General features: G+C 43.6%; 1 protein-coding gene across 2 annotated transcripts in view; it reads left to right on the top strand.

Annotated features, from left to right (window-relative positions):
- Positions 1–388: 388 nt before the first annotated feature.
- The window catches only part of upf2 (UPF2 regulator of nonsense mediated mRNA decay), a 19436-nt gene continuing 6895 nt past the window's right edge, over positions 389–12929 (top strand). The window contains exons 1-14 of one of the 2 annotated variants that reach the window (XM_035679696.1): positions 389–456; positions 1500–1868; positions 2251–3030; positions 3125–3285; positions 3383–3574; positions 3660–3809; positions 6778–6881; positions 7048–7133; positions 8121–8229; positions 8462–8575; positions 9231–9347; positions 9586–9975; positions 10558–10833; positions 11027–11210. In XM_035679696.1, the coding sequence (XP_035535589.1) occupies positions 425–456; positions 1500–1868; positions 2251–3030; positions 3125–3285; positions 3383–3574; positions 3660–3809; positions 6778–6881; positions 7048–7133; positions 8121–8229; positions 8462–8575; positions 9231–9347; positions 9586–9975; positions 10558–10833; positions 11027–11210 (3064 nt within the window). In that variant the 5' untranslated portion in view covers positions 389–424. Of the gene's footprint in view, positions 457–505; positions 664–1499; positions 1869–2250; positions 3031–3124; positions 3286–3382; positions 3575–3659; positions 3810–6777; positions 6882–7047; positions 7134–8120; positions 8230–8461; positions 8576–9230; positions 9348–9585; positions 9976–10557; positions 10834–11026; positions 11211–12929 lie in introns of those variants that run through there. The other variant, XM_035679704.1, reaches the window with a different exon arrangement.

Here is a 12929-nt window from a genome sequence, read left to right as displayed (position 1 = left end):
ACTTTATTCTCGTAACATTACGACATTATTCTCGTAACATTACGACTTTATTCTCATATTATTACAACTTTATTCTCGTAATTTCCAAAAAAATAATATATTTTCATTAGTATGGCCTTAATACTCCGTCGTACCGAATAAATCGATCAATCAAAAATAAATAAATAAACTTCAGCTGTCACAGGCGAACTGTTACACGAGTAGTCGCCCTAAGCATTGCCTGTCGGTGTGACACAACTTATAAAGCAACGTAGGCGTTCAATTATAACACACTAACGTTAAACTACCGAATTCAAACACGCCAGTCTGTATGAAAAACACATATAAAAGAATTGTAACAGTAACAATATTATTTTCAGCAAGGCACGATTTGTGGACTCGACGCGAGAGGGTCCTTCCGCGGTTCACACGGAAACCAACGCTAATGACCGATGTTTGTTTTGCTACAATTAGCAGGTAAATCTTTTGATTTTACACCGAAATTCACGCGAAAACCACCACCGCCGAACCGGGATTCCCGCAGTACGTTACCACCACCTCCCACTGCGACGATTAAACGCCCGCTGACTGCTCGCTGGACGCTGTCACGACGTTTGTTTACGTTTTGTTTCCCAGTGGCCTCGCTGAAAACGCGCCAGCCGTGCTAACGCTAACGTCAATATCGTGAGTTTGTGCTCCGTTTTGGAAACTTCACCGCTTTTTTTACGGGTTTGGGAGTCCGGCTGGCTTCTTTTAAGGCTGGGATTGAGCCGCTTTGTCATTCGTGTGGCTGTTAAAAGCCAAACGAGGCTGTTCTGCTGTGCTAGGTGGCTAATGGACGGTGTTCGCCGCTGCGTGTGTTTGTGTGTCACACTTGTAATGATTTATAACCTGCAGTCTGAATTGTAGTTTATTTTGCTTTACACTTTCTCCTGGAGACGGTTAATGTCTGGTGTTACGTAGCTAGTGGGAAGAACGGAGCCTCGTCGCTTTGTTGTTTTAAATGTGATGTAAAAATGTTGTTTATATAGAAGTTAATCAAAGAGTTGAGACTGCAGAATACAAAAAAAAAAATACACATTTTAAAAAAAGCCCCAGTTTGAAATAAATGACTCCTTTTGCATGTTTTTTTCAGATTAAAAGTGTTTTTTCTGCTGCTCTAAAAGATTTTCCACCCATTTCTGAAGCTGCTGCTGCGTTACCTCGTAACTGATGTTGATTTATGTCCTTTTTTTTGAAGGAAAATCTTGTATTATTTTGTATGAATTTATATATATGTGTTAGTAAAATGCAAAGAAGCGTCCGTAGATAAACCAGCGTCGATAAAACTGAGTTTTCCGGCCGGCGTCTTTGTTTGGATTAGGAAAAACAGCTGAAAATTGGGGGAAAAAGTTGTTTAAAGTGTTTTCTATTGTGCAACAGGCTGAATATTTATTCGCACAGGTGGTTCAAAGAGTCTTTAAGGATTCAGGTAATACTTTAAATGTTTAAAACAACCTGTTTGTGCTGTCTTTCCACAGTATGCCTGCTGAACGCAAGCGCTCAGTGAACATGGACGAGAAAGACGTTTGCTCCTTCGCCAGCAAGGAGAAAGAGAAGGACCGGGATGGCGAGAGGAGACCGGCGTCCGCCCGGGACAAGGCGAAGGACGAGGCCAAAATGAGCGGGAAGAAGGACGGCGGCAAGGAGGAGAAGAGGAAGCGCCTGGAGGAGGAGAAGAAGAAGAAGGAGGAAAAGGAGCGCAGGAAGAAGGAGGAGGAAAAACAGAAGGAGGAGGAGGAGCAGAAGAAGAAGGAGGAGGAGGAGAAGAGGCAGCAGGAGGAGGAGGAGAGGAAGCAGCAGGAGGAGGAGGCCAGAAGACAACGCGAGGAGGAGGCGGCTCTCCTGAAGTAAGTGATGCTGAACTAACAATCCCTCAAAGCCCGATTGATGCAGTTTGCATTTAAATCAATCGTCACATTTGGGAGTTTTTGTCGGTACCGAGGTTTGTCCGTTTCCACGGTAACCGCGCCAACGGGAGCCGCTGGCGGATAGTTCGGCATTAGAGTTTCAAATCGGACACTTTCTGCAGTCACCTGTGGAACGAAAACCTGTATTTTTAGAGTTGTGTGTAGAACAAGTCACGTGTGAATTGAACTTATTCTGAAAAATAACCGTATGCGACAAGACTGGCGTGAAAACATAAAAAGTCTGGTCACAGTTAAAGGCCAGCGTACCAGTAATGTGCCATGAATGCTTTTGGTTTCATCCATTTTTACCTAATCTCTGCAGGGAGAAGGAGGAGGGGCACCAGCTGCACCAGGAGGCCTGGGAGCGCCACCAGTGCAGGAAGGAGCTCCGCAGCAAGAACCAGAACGCCCAGGAGGGTCGGCCCGAAGAGGCCTTCTTCAGCCGACTGGACTCCAGCCTTAAAAAGAACACTGCCTTTGTCAAGAAGCTGCGTACGCTCACCGAACAGCAGCGAGACTCGCTCTCCAACGACTTTGGCTCGCTCAACCTCAGCAAGTACATCGGCGAGGCCGTGAGCTCCGTCGTGGAGGCCAAGCTGAAGATCTCCGACGTGGGCTGCGCGGTCCACCTGTGCTCCCTCTTCCACCAGCGGTACGCCGAGTTTGCTCCGTTGCTCTTACAGGCGTGGAAGAAGCACTTCGAAGCGAGGAAGGAGGAAAAGGCGCCCAACGTGAGCAAGCTGCGCACAGACCTGCGCTTCATCGCCGAGCTCACCATCGTCGGCCTCTTCACGGACAAAGAGGGCCTTTCGCTCATTTACGAGCAGCTGAAGAACATTATCGGGACCGACCGGGAGACGCACACTCACGTGTCAGTGGTGATCAGCTTCTGTAAGCACTGCGGGGATGACATCGCCGGTCTGGTGCCCCGCAAGGTGAAGCTGGCCGCCGAGAAGTTCGGCTTGAGCTTCCCCCCGAGCGAGATAATCAGCACGGAGAAACAGCAGCCCTTCCAGAACCTCCTCCGGGAGTATTTCACATCGCTCACCAAACACCTGAAGAAGGACCACCGGGAGCTGCAGAACACCGAGAGGCAGAACAGGTCAGACCCCCCCCCCCCCCCCCCCCCCCATAAAGAAAAGTGGTCTTATCGTTGTTCCCTATAATAAAACCTCTGTGCGCTTTCTCCTCTTCAGGCGTATCCTACATTCCAAAGGGGAGCTGAGTGAAGACAGGCACAAGCAGTACGAAGAGTTTGCCACTTCCTACCAGAAGCTGCTGGCCAACACTCAGTCCCTGGCTGATCTGCTCGATGAAAACATGCCAGAGCTGCCGCAGGACAAGACTGTGCAGGAGGGTGTGTGGCCTTTCTTTTCCACAATTATAGTCAATTAAAAATCTAAGATGCGTCTTTTATCCTTTTGTATGTATAACGATGGTTTCTCCCTCCTCAGAGCACGGCCCCGGCATTGATATCTTCACCCCTGGTAAGCCTGGAGAGTACGACCTGGAGGGAGGGATCTGGGAAGACGAGGACGCTCGTAACTTCTATGAGAACTTGGTGGACCTGAAGGCCTTCGTCCCTGCCATCCTCTTCAAGGACAACGAGAAGAGCGGCCAGGGCAAAGACAAGGACGACGCCAAAGGTATGTTTAATAAATCCACAGACGGGTGAAGAAGGAGATTCACAGAGTTTTATTCTGACCGTGTTGCCGTTGCTTTCTGGTTCAGATGGCAGAGAGGCGAGGGAGGCTGCCAGCACCACAGAGGAACTGGAGCTGGAGCTCGAGGCTCTGGACATCGCAGACGAACCTCTTGAACTGGAGGGAGTGGACGAGGCAGAAAACGAAGAACTGGCCAAAAAGCTGCTGGATGAGCAAGGTGAACACGAGCCTCCGTGCTTAAATGTGATCTGTTTCATAAACTATATTAGATTAGATGCACCTCTTGTTTTCCTTTAGACCTCTGTGTGTGAAGGAAATAAACTTAATAAACCACAAAACGCAGAATGAACCAATTTTAAATTGTTGTACAGATTCTTCTCATGTCAGGTCAGCCTAAAAGTAATCAGAATAATAATAATCAGCCCTCCCTACCGTATATTTTTTTTACTTTCAACAGCATAAATTAAGCAAAAAATAACACGAGAGTCCCAGTTTTATGTCTTCTATGCGTATACACTCTAAGAGAAGCAGGTTACATGTCTTATTTTTTTAAAATTCAGCGGCAAAATATGTTTTTGATATTGTTCCCTGTCACACACCACATGTAGTATATCGTATGATGACGATCTGAACACCTGATGATTGTTTAAAGACAAGAACTGATACTTTAGTACCTTTTTAACAGAAAGAAGAGGGTCCCTCTGACCAGAGCTGTAGACTTGCGACTTGACTTGTGACTTGAAAGCAGATAGCCGTGGAGACATGACTTTGTGACCCGTAACTGTTGACAGATGCTCTCCTGAATGTAGTTTTGCCTTTTAAGAGTTGAGCCGAACTGTCATGAATAATTAATAACATCTCCAGGATGCACAAATTAAAGTTTGCTGACTTCCTCTCACTCTGCCATGTTACCCTTAAGTTATAGCAAGTACACAACTTATAACAAAATATATAAGGGTTAGCCATTTTTACACCTTTTATTACTGAAATGTAACATTTTATACGTTTAGCTGCATCCTAACTAATTTACAGATTCTGATACTTCACTACAAAAATAAAACAGAGCAGATAGTTATTTATTTATTTATTATATCATATTATATTACACTATATTACATGATATTATATTATTTTATATTACATTACATATATACATATATAGTTTTTTAGAAGGAATGTTCATATGTGTCCATGTTTGTTAGGCCGATTAGCGCTCAGTGGTCAGCTGCTGTTCTCCTTCAGCTTCTGAAACTAACTGACTTGCGGAGGAAGACCTCGTCCTGGCAGAAGATCTCTTTCTGAGCTTTTGAATCTTCTTTTGGAGAGCCTCTATGACCTCAATAGCTTCCAGTTCAAGCTCCTCTGATTGGATCCTCAAAGCCATTTCCACGTCCAGCGTCCGAGTGAGCTCCGCGATGTCTTCAGTGAGAGTCTCGTGCTTCTTTTCTTGTTCTTTCAGCCGGTCAGTGAGCAGCTGGCTTTTAGCCAAAAGCTCGTAAGTGAGCGTTCTGGCCTCTTCCAGCCTTTGGTAGAGTGCTCTGGCGATGTTAATGCCCTCCATTTTGCTCTTCTCAGCCTCTTCCCTCAAGTTCTTTTCTGTGCGCAGCTCTTGGTTGAACTCCTCACAAATGGCCTCCTCCCGTTCAAAGTTGTTGAGGGTTGCAGTCTCCGCCTGGTCCCTTGAGCCCATTTCTTGTTGGAGTACTTGGTGCAGCTCCAGGATCTCACAGTGAAGAAGATCCTTTTGGGATTTCTCAGATTTGAGCTCCGCCGAAAGCAGCTGGTTCTCAGCTTCTGACACCTTCTGCAGTTGTTCCAGTTTGAGGATGAGAGTGTCGGCGATATCCACAGCCTCCAGCTTTTCTGTCTCCGCCTGCATCCTCAAGCTTTGTTCAGTCCTGAGCTGCTGGTTTAGATCCTCCAGCTCTCCTGTGGCCATGGTGAGCTCCACGAGGAGCATCTGCTTTTCAGTTTCATGCCTCTCTTTTTCCTCGCGGAGCTGCTGAAGAAGTTCCTCCACCGTGAAGGGGCAGGCCTCCTTGTTGGCTTCAATTTCCTGAAGCTTATTCTTCAGCTCCTCATTTTGGAGGAGCGCGGCCTCCTGGTTCTTCTTTTCAGCCGAGATCAGAGCGCTGTTTTTACTTTTAAGCTGCCGATTCTCCAGCTGAAGGGCCTCGATTTCTTGGGACATGACCTTGATCTCTCCCTGAAAGATGGAACAGAGGTCCGTGTTTAGATGTTGGGCTCTCAGTTGCTCCATCTGTGACGTCTCTGATGATGTCTTTCTGAAAACGCTGCTGTCTGATGACTCGCAATGTGAAAGTGTATCCGTAAAGACTCGCGGTTTTTCCTACTCGACAGTAATACAACTGAGCTGGACGACGTTTTACCGTTAACTCTCGTTAGAGTTCCGGAACGCTGCGTCGTAAAGCGCAAGAACGCGTGACCTCACAGAATTCTAGAATGTCACCACTTGTTTTTCTTTGAAATTGTTTTTCTTTGAAATTGTTTTTCTTTTGAATTGTTTTTCTTTTGACAGTACTGACATAATATTAAGGTTGTTTTGCGAAAAAAAAATTAAAAAAAAATACATAAGGGAGAGAAAACTGATTTTTTTTTTTTTTTTTTAAACATTTTTATTGATTTTTTCACATTGATTTAAACATGGACATTTTAACTAACAACATGAATATGTTATCCTCCAGAGAGAGAACTGATTTAAGTGTTTATTATCAATAACTCATTTAATAGTCGAATAACATGTTAAATAATATAAAATACAGACCCCAACAAAAGTCACATCATCACAATTATAAACTTATAATTGTGATGCAAAAATGACCATTTCCACTAATTGTGACTTGCAATCGCAATATGAATTTTTTTACCGTATTGTGCAGCCCTAATATCGATATAATAAGCTATATAAATATTTTACTAATACTTAAACTACTACTTCCATATGAATTAATGAATTAAGAACAAGGTGCATTTGTATTGTTGGAAAGAGCAAAGTACTGAGCTGGAATTCGTTCTAGAGACGGTTCAGTTCTTACATTTATTCTGTTTCTGTTATTCTGTTATAACTCTTTGAGCTTCTTCATTGTCTGTAAACTCTTTACTGTGTTTTTCTGCGGTTTTATTTGAAGTAAATCGTATTAAACCTTTGATTTTTGTACGTGCAGAACAAGAGGATGAAGAGGCCAACACAGGGTCCCACTTGAAGCTAATCGTGGACGCCTTCATTCAGCAGCTCCCCAACTGCGTCAACAGAGACCTCATAGACAAGGTGATGAGAAACAAACAAGAAGGACTACATTCGCCTGGCTTTGTGTTTTTGACTTGATATGATTTAGGCATGTTTCCACCTGCTAGATGATTACAAATAAGGAGCATGGCAGGTTGCTGAGAAGTAAAGAACTTTACCTTTATAAGCGATGTGTTGACTCCTGCAGGCCGCCATGGACTTCTGCATGAACATGAACACCAAATCGAACAGGAGGAAGCTTGTTCGAGCCCTTTTCACTGTCCCCAGGCAGAGGTATCAATTCACATTTTATATCATATTAACAATGGATCACCTGACACTGCAGTGCTCCCCGTTTTAGTTCTTTGTTTTGATAAATCTTCTGTACACTACCTGCCCAGAACCAAAGAGCAGACAAAGTTAGAGACTAGCTGGTGAACTTAATGGAGCATTTAGCAGCTAAAGAGCTAAATATTTCCCTTAGGAGTTGATAGAGGCCAAAAACAGAGTTAAAAGAGAGTGAATATCGGATTTACATTCATCCAGTGGACACAGACACAGCTCTGAACGGTTATGTTGCTCTGTGTTTACAGCAGAACTGTCTTCAAATGGGTAAAAGTAGTTTTTTAACTTGAAGTGTAAAGGTTCGTCTACGCAGGAGGCGTCTCAGCTTACACCGGCTGCGTAACGTTACCTGTGTAACAGCAACCCGCTTATATGCGTGCTTCAAGTCTGTTGTCACACTTAAGGCGTGTAACTTCAGTGTAAAGTCAATAGTGTGAATGCATCCTGTGTAGACACAGATGGAGAGCTGAAGCTGCTGCTCTGCTAACATGTTGCTTTAACTGCACCGCCTGTGTAGACACAGTGTAAAGCTGGCAACAGTCTACATTTTTATTATTGTCGACAAACTCTATTATTCTGTCTACACAATACTTTCTGACTACAGTCTGTGGCTCTTATATATAATATTATATATATATTTCTGAGTAATTTACTAAAACAGCTGAGTACTGTAGTTTTTAGTGCATTTGTTGGGGACTATTTTCAGTGGCGGATTAATCCACATTTGGTGCTCTAGTGAGTATTTATGTGAGGTAGGAGGAAGGTGTATGTGGGATTGAGTCAAAATAAACTGCAGTGATTAATGGGATATATTGACACTAAGGAAAATATAGAATAATCCCAGCCTCGTCTAACACCGTCACACACCACCAGAGGGTGCTGTCACCACAATTAATGTGTTGAAGATGAGACAACTGACTGTGTCTCCTCTTTCAGGTTGGATCTTCTGCCCTTCTACTCTCGCCTGGTGGCAACTCTTCACCCCTGCATGTCAGACGTGGCTGAGGACCTGTGCTCCATGCTGAAGGGAGACTTCAGGTTTCATGTAGGTCTTCTGTTGTTGTTCGGTAAAACCAATTTGGGTTTGACGACATGTATACTTGTGGCATGAACAGACACATACACAGTTAGCTCCTGGTGATTCTTGTTCTTTATTTTGTCTCTGTTTTTTGTTTTTAAATCAAAGCGTGTCCCATACTTTTAGCGTATTTTCTGCAGATGAATGAATTACATCTCTTTTTTTTTATAATTTTGTCGTACTGATGTTTGTGCTGTAGATTCGGAAGAAGGACCAGATCAACATCGAGACGAAAAATAAAACCGTCAGATTCATCGGGGAACTCGCCAAGTTCAAGATGTTCTCAAAGACGGACACACTTCACTGTCTGAAGGTGGGCGAGAGAGGTGTCGTTGTCTCCGAGCTGATCCATGTGAATGTTTTAACAGGAAAAGTCTGTTTGGTTTCCTGATATAATGCACACAAACCTGGAACTCAATCCCAGGGATTTACATTTGACTGTAGATTAGAAGATAAGCTTTTAGTTTATGTTGCCTCACAATTTGAGTACAGACTTCCTTTCTATATTTGATAATGTAACACCTGGAAACCTGACACTTTATGATAAGAGGTAAGTGCAAGCGGTAATGTTGCACTGACTTTACTGGCTTATCTTGGATTGATGTTTTATTCTAGCATCTGTTTAGGAGATTAGCTGTAAGTAAAAATAGTAAAAAAAAGTAAAGACTTGCAAGAATAATATGCACAGCATACAGGTAGTTTTTAAAGCCCTGACTGTATAGCCCCAAACTCCACCACCATTAACGGAGGGAAACCTGCATACAGGCTGACTGACAGCTGCTGCTTGTTTAGTGTTATTAGAGAGGAACATTGTACTTTCTTATGAGGTTTATGAGATAATAAAGAGAAATATTTGAGGGATTATCTTCTGTCATAACAGAAAGCACTAGTAGATTTTAATAACCTGAAACTATAACAGGTGGGTGAGGGGCATAAATAGTATTTAACGTGTGTTTGTTGCCCAACAGATGCTGCTGTCTGATTTCACCCATCACCATATCGAGATGGCCTGCACACTGCTGGAGACCTGCGGCCGCTTCCTCTTCAGATCCCCCGACTCTCACCTGCGTACCAGCGTCTTGCTGGTTAGTACACATCATCATCATCATCATCATCAGCGTAGATCGACTGGGTTAAAGCGATATAGAGCTAATAGGGAAACTGTTGGAACGTAATGGCAGGGACACACATTGTGATTGTTGAGGAGAACAAACATCCAGCATCAGTCAGTCTATATTTAACAGTAACACTGAACGGACATTTTAAAAGTTCAGTTTCAGTTGTTGTCTTAATGTAAACAGCTGAATCCTGTCTGCGTTACAGGAGCAAATGATGCGTAAAAAGCAGGCTCAACATCTGGACGCCCGCTACGTGACGATGGTGGAGAACGCCTACTACTACTGCAACCCCCCGCCCGTGGAGAAGACGGTGAAGAAGAAGAGGCCGCCGCTGCAGGAGTACATCCGCAAGCTGCTCTACAAGGACCTGTCCAAGGTCACCACCGAGAAGGTGCTGAGGCAGATGCGCAAGCTGCCCTGGCAGGACCCCGAGGTCAAGAGCTACCTGATCTGCTGCATGGTCAACATCTGGAACGTCAAGTACAACAGCATCCACTGCGTGGCCAACCTGCTGGCTGGGCTGGTGGCCTACCAGGAGGACGTAGGGATTCATGTGGTGGACGGAGTGCTGGAGGACATCCGGCTGGGCATGGAGGTAAAGAGAGAAAGGAAAACGTATGACTGGAACCATGGGCTGATAAAATGATGTAGTAATACTTACTGACAATAGACAATGAGTGGTGAGCTACAGTAAGAGGACTGGAAGAGAGATAAAAAACAGTTGCTAATCTTGATTGACGTACTGCACAGTTGACTGTAGTTACTGTCAGTCGTGTGAAGGAGGTACATGTTGCAGGACACGTAAGAATCCTGAGCTGAAGTGGTTTTGTAACACTTCAAACTCAGCAGAGAAGCAACGTGCAGAAACAATGCTTAACATTGTCACCTCTGCCTCCTAACTGCCCCCGACTGATCAGTTCAACCAATCAGGGCTCATGTTGCTTTCCTGTTATTTTTGAACCAGTATAACTCATTATAAACTATATTGTAAATCTCCAGTGACACTAGATTATTTCAATTCACAGTTAATCTGGAGACTTTCTTGAACAAATGATTAAAAGTCTTGTCTATAAAATTGCTAAAATGTCCATTACTGTTTCTTAAACCCACTAAATACTGTCTCGCTACTTTTGCTCAAGTGTAGCATCTAACTCCTTCCACCGCTGTCTGTCCGCAGGTCAACCAGCCCAAGTTCAACCAGCGGCGGATCAGCAGCGCCAAGTTCCTGGGCGAGCTCTACAACTACCGCATGGTGGAGTCGGCTGTAATTTTCCGCACGCTCTTCTCCTTCATCTCCTTCGGGATCAATCAGGACGGCAACCCCAGCTCGCTGGACCCCCCAGAGCACCTGTTCCGCATCCGCCTGGTGTGCACCTTGCTCGACACCTGCGGCCAGTACTTCGACCGCGGCTCCAGCAAGAGGAAGCTGGACTGTTTCCTCATCTACTTCCAGGTACGGCTGGTTTTGTGTGTTTTTAAAAGTGCTTATTAACATTATTCAGTCTTTACCATCTGTGAAATAAAGGCAAACTACTAGACAATATCTATACGCTGCATATTTCTGTTCAATTGCCAGGAACATTCTGGCTTTCTGGTCAAATAAAGGTTCAGTAAATATCATTTTTTTTGTGTGTGTGTGTCTGCAGCGGTACATCTGGTGGAAGAAGACCACTGACGTTTGGACCAAGGACCACCCGTTCCCCATCGACATCGATTACATGATCAGCGACACCCTGGAGCTGCTCAGGCCCAAGATGAGGCTCAGCTGCTCCCTGGAGGAGGCCATGAAGCAGGTCACCGACCTGGAGAGGGAGGTGCTCGTCAAACTGGGTACGGGTGACACCATGCGCAAATATCTAAAAATGAACGTGACAGGCAGCTGTCTATATCCGGCGTGTAATTAGTAAGTATGTGAAAGGATGTTTGCATGGCGGCCGGTTAAGCCGGTTGAGCCGCTCTCTGACGTCCTGGCCGAGCAGCATTCCCCGGTGTGTAGGAGGAAGATCGTGCTGCTCTTCGCTCATCACTTTTTTGTTTAGACGGGTTTAGTTTAACAAAACACTCCAGTCAATGCGGAGCTTTTAGGAATGATAATTGTGAATTAAATGAATGATCCTTTGCAGAGTTTCTCTCTGCATACAGTTTATTATAGCTGTCTCACCCAAATAGTGTAATGCATCTGATTGTGTCACTAATACAATTAGTTGATTGACAAACACTATTTGATAATGATTTAATCACTTTTGTTATTCTTAATGAGAAGATTTTCTGGTTTCAGCTCCTTAAATGTGAGGATTTGCTCATTTGTCTTATTTTCTATAATTATAAACTAAATATTTTTGGGTTTTGGGCTGACAAAAAGAAGCAATTTGCAAGTGTCACTTTGGCCTTGTGATGGACATTTTTCTATATTTTCTTCCATTTTAAAGACCAAATGATTAGTCAAGAAAAATATTTAATGTTTGAATAATTGATGAAAATGAAAATGGTCATTATTTTGCAGCCCTAGTTCCTGCACTCACTCAACTAAAGTACTCCACCTTAAAAATGTGCTGCTGTTGATGGGGGCAGTACATTTAAAACTCATTTGAGTCATAAAGCATAGTCCTTCTTGGAGTCACAACTGAGTCAAATCTTAGCAAGCAAACATGAAACACATCATTCAAACTACAAGAAATTTATTTATTTTCATTTACTGAGTCAGAAGGAAGGTAGTGTGTGTGCTCCACTGTGTTATAACCTGTATTATAAATACTCAGATCTGAGCTCTGCTGCAGAGCGTTAATGTGAATCGAACAGAAATGCAAAGAAAAAGAGAAGGAAGAGGATGACGAGTGAGAGAAGGAGGAAGAAGGAAACATCTGTGCAGCAGGTGTATCTCAGGCTGATAGCAGCGCAGTAACACTGGCTTTGTCTTACAGTTTCAAGGTGTTGACTTGGAATGTGCAGAGAAAAATGTAAACAGCAGCTCCACCCTCAGAGGGAGTCGCACCGTGTGACTAACTGGAGGCCGAGGCAGTGACCAAAATAACCGTCTCAAAATATATCGGGAGTAAAAGAAGAAATGTAATAATGCATTAATAATGCTCATACATCAGCGTCATAGCTTCTTGAGGTGGAGCGTGTTTGAACTATTCTATATATAGTTCGAGTTCCCAACCTAGAAGTCAGGCTCCTCCAAAGGGTCACAAGATAAATCTGAGGGGTCGTCGGGCGATTAATGGAGCAGAAAAGAAGGAAAAAAACAAAGGTCGGATGCTCAAATCTGGATTTAGTTTTTGGATTATTCTCTAATATTCCACAAAAAAGCAAACATTACAGAGTTAGACCTCTTTGTACCTCAAAACATTTAAATTAAACCATCTCAGGAGTTTAGACGGGACTGATAACAACTCTGAAATGTGACAAGAACCTCAAGTAGGCACCGTTTTTACTTCAAAGTCACAGCTACAATAAACTGTGTTTTTAAGTGAAATCATTTGCATATAATGGAAATACTGAAGTACAAAGACCTCATAACCTAAATGTACATTCTACAGCTTGTAGTTG

This window comes from Morone saxatilis, unplaced genomic scaffold, assembly GCF_004916995.1.
Source record: "Morone saxatilis isolate NCDOM2014 unplaced genomic scaffold, NCSU_SB_2.0 Contig10, whole genome shotgun sequence".
In the NCBI taxonomy this organism is placed as follows: Eukaryota; Metazoa; Chordata; class Actinopteri; family Moronidae; genus Morone; species Morone saxatilis.
The sequence above is the reverse complement of the archived record's forward strand: the minus strand, read 5'-3'. Positions and strand labels throughout refer to the sequence as shown.